Consider the following 7,103-nt stretch of genomic DNA (forward strand, 5'->3'; position numbering starts at 1 on the left):
ATCCCGAGACTCTCTAGTCCGGACCCTCCTCGCGCGAACAGACCCCGTGACCACAACACATCACCCTCGATGCTGTCGCTGGTGAACGGGGCTTTTACAGCTCCTCACTTCTTAGTTCTATCGTGAATATCAGGGAGTCAATAGAAACAAAGCACTTCTTAGCCTGACACTTGGCTAAAGTAAACTCCATAATGTCATCATCATTATTCTCAATAGTAACTTTGTTTTATGGGCAATGGACTCAAATGCTAATGTTTTTAGAATATTTAGAGGAGCATTAGACTAGTTTGATCAATTTTACTCCCAAGTATGTTGGTAAAATGTCTGTCTTGGAACAAGACAGCCTTAAACCGTGAAAATTATTCTTTACTTTCATGAAGTTTGTTGTGGATATTTGTTTCTTTATTGTAACCTGAAATTATATAATACACACTCAGTTTTTCTCAATTATCAAGAACTATGAAAAATTATAATTTCTAAAAATAATCAGCGAGTTATAGCTCAAGGTTTATGTCCCTGTGGTATTTCCTCTAAATATTAATTGCCAATACTAGCTTCTAACAGTCATGGTAATCATAATTCTAATGCTAATTCCTCATCATCTTAAAATTGAAAATAAATAAAATTCAGTAACACTGAATGCCTCTTGTATTGAGAATAATTCTTATGTCTAAATTTGCAAGAGTAGTTTCCACTGAGTTTCTGTTGCCCTTTTTATTTCATCCCTTATAATTTGCCTGGGACATGGATAGACTAACACCAAGTATACTCTCCCGACATAGACAGTGACTTGTGATCCAAACGGCAGATAACCCATACTTGTAGCTAAATGGAAGACATGAGCTACTCACAGCCAGCACCAAAGATGTTTTGAAAGTGGTGGTGATGCCGACCACACAAAGACGCATTAAATAATAATACAAATTTAAATGCATCTAAGGTAATACACACACACACACACACACACACCAGACCATGGTATGTTTAACTGCTGTGTAGCATGGTATGCACCCTTAGGCATTGTTACGTATGTCATTGTAATACAGTATCATCTGCTGACATCATCTTCTCCAATGTATTTAAGCAATTATTGATTAATAATGACCAATTTTATTTAAAAACCTTCTGGAATTGATTAAATGCTAGGTATCAGTCCCAGTGTGCCAAGAATACTGTTTTAAATGTTTTCTTCCCAGTTTTAAAAGTTTGCTGCCTAACAATTAATTCAAATGTTGTTATTTTACTGCCCTGGGAATGCTGTCATCTTATTCGGAAGATATTACCTGATATCAGCACAATTGTAGGATCAATGGAAGAGCACAACACATCCTCTACGGACTTCACTTTCATGGGGCTGTTCGACAGAAAGGAAACCTCAGGTCTTCTTTTTGCCATCATCTCTATCATCTTCGTCACCGCACTGATGGCCAATGGGGTTATGATCTTCCTGATCCAAACAGATTTGCGCCTTCACACACCCATGTACTTCCTCCTCAGCCACCTTTCCTTAATTGACATGATGTACATTTCCACTATTGTGCCTAAGATGCTGGTTGATTACCTGCTGGATCAAAGGACCATTTCCTTTGTGGGGTGCACAGCTCAACACTTCCTCTACCTTACCCTTGGCCAGACTGAATTCTTCCTGTTGGGCCTCATGGCCTATGACCGCTATGTGGCCATCTGCAGCCCTCTGAGATACTCTGTCCTCTTGAGCCCCCGGGTCTGTTGGATGATTATAGCAGGTTCCTGGTTTGGGGGCTCTTTGGATGGCTTCCTCCTAACCCCCATCACCATGAGCTTTCCCTTCTGCAATTCCCGGGAGATCAACCACTTCTTCTGTGAGGCTCCGGCAGTCCTGAAGTTGGCATGTGCAGACACAGCCCTCTACGAGACAGTGATGTACGTGTGCTGTGTTTTGATGCTGCTGATTCCTTTCTCTGTAGTCCTTGCTTCCTATGCCCGAATCCTGAGCACAGTTCACCGCATGAGCTCAGTGGAGGGCAGGAAGAAGGCCTTTGCCACTTGTTCATCCCATGTGACTGTGGTGTCCTTGTTCTATGGGGCTGCCATGTACACCTACATGCTGTCACACTCCTACCACACGCCAGCCCAGGACAAAGTCCTCTCTGTGTTTTACACCATTCTCACACCCATGCTGAACCCCCTCATCTACAGCCTTAGAAACAAGGATGTGACTGGAGCTCTGAAGAGGGCCTTGGGGAGGTTCAAGGGTCCTCAAAGGGGGTCAAGAGGTGTCTTTTGACAGTCGACTCCTTCCCATGTGTGTGGTAAATGGGAGACTCTGTGGTCACTGTGGCTGTGCTTTCACCAAAAGATGAAGCAAAAAGGGAGGGAGTGATATGATTACCATATTGGTTCTTTGTCTAGGGTTTCCGGTTCATAACTCCATAGTTATGTTACAACGTTGTGGTTCTTGAGGCCTCAGAAAACCGAATCTCTCTCTGTGATCTTTGCCTTCCCTCTTCTCACCTGCTTCTTTTTCTCCCCAAAGAAAGCCTTAGAGACTAAAAATACAATCCAGTCTTTGCCCACTTTTGGTCACAAAGAAATTATCTGACTACCTTGTCTGATTGCAGGTCACAAGACCTCTGTTTCAAAAGAGGCCCTCTCTCGTACCCTGGAGGAGGGAACGCTACACAGAGGGGCCAAGAAGAATCTGATCAGACAGGCCTTGAGGGGTGTCCCCACTCATTCTATCAACACTAGGTCATACTCTGTGTCCAGTCATATTTCTATGCAATTGTCCACGCTTCAATCATGACTATTCAATAAAGTCTCCACATAAAGACCGAAAGGAGAGGACAGAAAGTTTCTGAACAGCTAAACTCATGCAGCTGAGCAGGAGGGTGATAAGAACCCACCACCTGCCTGGAGGGTGGCCCCAGCTCCACAGACACAGAAGCTCTTCTGCTCTCCTAGACCTCACCCTGGTGTCTTTTCATCTGGTTGTTTCTATGTATCCTGTGTAACATCATTTATAATAAATGGTAAACATAGGTGTTTCCTTGAGTTCTGTGAGCCTCTATAGCAAACTAACTGAACCCAAGGAAGGGCCGTGGGATCCTCAATTAACAATCACTTGGTCAAAAGCACAGGACAACTTGGGGCTTGTGATTGGCACTGGAAATGGAAGGCAGTATTATGGGACTGAGCCCTCACCCTGTGGGATCTGACGCTATCTCCAGATAGATCGTGGCAGATGGTCGTGGGAGTTTAGCTTGGGCTAGAGCATTTGACTGTGGATAGTGGCAGACTGGAATTGATTTGGAGGACCCCCAAATGGTGTCCCTTACCTTAACTCCCTTACCTTAACTCGAGTGTTTTTTTCTACCGACTTCACGTCTTTAGCTTAACTCTTTCAACCAATTGCCAATCAGAAAAATCTTTGCATCCACCTGTGACTCATAAGCCTTCCACTTCATGTCCTGCTTTTTCAGGCTGAAACAATGTGTATTTTACATGTTTCGATTTATGACTCTGCATGTCAGTTCTTTCCCTAAGTTTTAGGGAGACGGAGGTTACCTTGGGCACACTTTCTCAGGATCGTCTGAGGCTTTTCCCCAGGCCATCATCACTCACATTGGCTCAGAATAAACCTCTTTAAATATTTTACAGTGTTCAGCTTTTTCATCAGATGCAAACTTGACCTACTAAATACGCTGAAGAAAATTGAGAAAACTGAAGAGGTAGAAAGGTAACTTTCTGATTTTTTCTGCCCTTCTCTCTTGAGAGCAGTCCACAAAAGAATTCTCAGACCTACCTCTTCTGAAAGAAGGTAACAAACCCCTTATTCCAGAGGGGCCCTGACCAATGCCCAGAGGGGAAAAAAATGTCACATGGGGAGGCCACTAGAATCTGAACAAACAAACCTTGCTAAGTCCTCCTCCTCAGTTTATTTCCATTACATCATATTTTTAAATGATCTAATAATACTTTTAAGGTTTGCATGCCTCATGAAACTTCTATTAAGTAAATTTCCTATACTTTCCTGTTGCTAATCTGTCTTTTGTTGGAAGTTACCAGCCATGAACCTTTTGATGAACAAGGAAAAAAAAGTCTTACTTTCCTCCCCCGCCCCATACCACTAATTGTAAACTTTGCAAAGTTTTGATACTGTCTATCATCTTACCGTGTGACCCATCTTATTCACAGGGAAGTCACAACAAACCACATGTGGTCTATGCAGTCCATTTCTAGGGGGTTTTGCTTAAAGTTTCTATACTCCTAGATTCTTAGGCTTAGCATCATTACAGAGGGATAAAATGTGTGTCTGAACTGTATCAGTTCATTATATCAGGGATAGACAGTGTCTGTGAACTGTATCCATACATTATGTCAGGGATAGAATGTGTGTCTGAACTGTATCCCTACATTATATCAGGGATCAGCCATCTATGGAGCTATTAAGACCCTTGGGATATATTTGTTTGCAAAATAGGTGCCTGTCCTCATGAAGCTGCCCATGTAGCCCAGAGGCAGTGAATAATAATAAACAGAATAAGTAAGTTAACTCTGTGGTCTGTGAATGTCAAATGATAGAGAAAGAGAAAAGTAGAGTAGATTGAGGGAGAGAAAGAATTGCTGAAACTGTGGTCATATTGGTTGCTTTTTACAACGTCATCGATAGTCTAGATCTCTTTGGAAGGATAACATTGGAGCAGTCTTGAGGAGATAAAGAATTTAGCCCTGAAGATAGTGTTGGGGTGGGAGAGATCCCACGTGGAGAAAAAAATAAACAAAAAAACTGGTAGGTCAGCCCTGAGGTGAGAGTGTACATGGCTTATTCAAAGAGTGACAAGAAGCCAGGATGACTGGAGCAGTGAGGGAAACAGTGGTACACGCAGACATCTAAGAGGTAATGGGGAGAGGAGCATGGAAAGGGCCCCTTATAGCTCACTGTAAGAATTTTAGATTTTACTCCCAATAAACAGTGAGCTACAATGGGGTTTTAATCACCAAAGTGGCATGATCTGATGTTTCTTCAACTGCTGCTTTAGAAATAAGCCTTAGAGGATTGAGGTGAAGCAGGAACATACCGTAGAAATGGTTGGAACCTAGGTGTATCCTGAAGGTAGAGCCAACAGGATTCCTTTACTAGTTGGATATTGGTTTCAAGGGAAAGAGAAGCACCAGGGGCAACTCTAAGGGCTTAGATTGAGCGACTGAATTTGGGGACCTCCTACCAGGGGGACTAAGGAAAGACACAACTGCAGGAAGTTTAGGGTGGGAAGGAAGAGGCACAGATCAGTTCAGTTTGGTGAATGCCAAGTTTGTTTTGAACTGAAGTCATTAGTACATAGATATTATATAGATACATGATTATAGCTAAGAACCCCAATGAGTTTAACTGAGAAAAGGTACAGAAAAAAGAAAAAAAAAAAAAAAGAAGAAGAAGACCAGTAACTGAGCTAGGATCCCTCCAGTACTAAGTGAACCTGGGGAAATGACACAAGGAGAAAAAAAATTAAAAGGAAAAACAAAACAGTGGGTTAGGAAACTCAATCACAGTTTGGTGGACTTGAAGACAGATGAAAATGCAACAAAACAAAACACACATCTTCAGTTGAGGGAACAGACAGTTATATCAAAACAAGGAAAAAACCAGACAAAACTGTGTTGATGGCCCTAGTACAATAAGGCCTGAAAGGTTTGATTTATCCACATAAAGATCATTGAAATGAGAGGTAAATATCCTGAATAGAGAGGACAGTGGAGGAACTGGGGAGACTAAGAACAGGCAAAGTTTTTGGAGAATGTGACTATAAAGGAGACAGAGATGTCACTGCAGATCTGGGAAAAAATAAATTCATCAAGTTGTATTGGGAAAACTGTTTGTTCATATGGAAAATGGAACATTTGCCTAAGGTCACATACTGTACCACAAATATGTTTTAGGTGAGTTAAAAACTAAAAGGTGAAGAAAGGAAAAATAAACTATGAGCTTTTACAAGATAAGATAGGATAATATTTTCTTGACTTTAAGTTATGAACACATTGCTTAAGACACAAAAAGAACTAATATAAAGTAAAATATTGGTAATTCAATTTACAAATAAACAATTTAAACACTTGGATAGGTCACAAACTAGCAGATGTGTAACAAAACTGAAAACAAAATATCCAGCACATGTATAAAAAAATTCTTATGTGTCTATAACAAAAGGCCAAAATTTGATAGCAAATGGGAAAAATACTTGAATAAATACAAATGTATCTGTCTCAACTTATTGAAGATACCATTCAACAGAATTTCAAAATTATTTTTGAATTTCACAATTATTTTTGAAATTCAAAAGAATTAAAATAATGAACTCAGAAATTGTGCAACAGTGTTCATAGCTCCATTATTTACAATAGCCAAAAGGTTGTGTCCATCAATAGACAAATAGATAAGCCAAATGTGATGTATACAAACAATGATACTATTCCACCTTCAAAAGGAATGAAACTCTGATATTTTCCCACATGAACGAACCTTGAAAATGTGATGTGAAGTGAAATAAGCATAAAGGCAAACATTGTATGATTCTATTCATATGAGATACCCTGTTGGAGGCCGAAAGAGTGAGGGTCATCATCGACTCAGGATACCACCGAGGCTGAGTAAGCCACAAAACTGCTTCTCATAAATGCAGAATGTTGGCAAACGACAAACCGCGTTTGCTGCGCAGAGGTTACGCTGAGGGCAGTCACGCCCCAGGCACAAGTGTTTGTCATTGTGGGTAATGCCCGAAAGTCTGATGGCAATAATGTGAACCTGTGATCAATCAATGGAGGACCAATCGTGACGTCCTCCTCCCTGCTCTTTCTACTCAATAAATACGGAGGGTTGTAGACGCTCGGGTGGCTGCCCTTGCTCACTCGACGCTGGGATCTCTTCTTCCCTCAAGCTAGCCTTTCCTTCAGACAGTTTTTTTTTTGTCTTTTGTTACCATTTCCTACGTTCATTTCTGGTTTCAGTCCTGTAATGACGGTCTCAAGCGGTAACAGTAACTGCTGTAGTGACGGTCTCAAATAATAATAGTACGAGTCTGTCACAAGTGGTGCCTGGAGCAAAGGACATCCAGGGACAAAGCAGA

General features: G+C 41.2%; 1 protein-coding gene across 1 annotated transcript; it reads left to right on the forward strand.

Moving 5' to 3' along the window:
* Window positions 1-430: 430 nt before the first annotated feature.
* LOC116273369 (olfactory receptor 2T1) lies at window positions 431-6,736 on the forward strand. The gene has a single exon (XM_031662398.1). The coding sequence runs from the start codon at window positions 1,310-1,312 to the stop codon at window positions 2,264-2,266; it is 957 nt and encodes a 318-aa protein (XP_031518258.1). The 5' UTR covers window positions 431-1,309; the 3' UTR covers window positions 2,267-6,736.
* Window positions 6,737-7,103: the final 367 nt, after the last annotated feature.

This window comes from Papio anubis, unplaced genomic scaffold, assembly GCF_008728515.1.
Source record: "Papio anubis isolate 15944 unplaced genomic scaffold, Panubis1.0 scaffold609, whole genome shotgun sequence".
In the NCBI taxonomy this organism is placed as follows: Eukaryota; Metazoa; Chordata; class Mammalia; order Primates; family Cercopithecidae; genus Papio; species Papio anubis.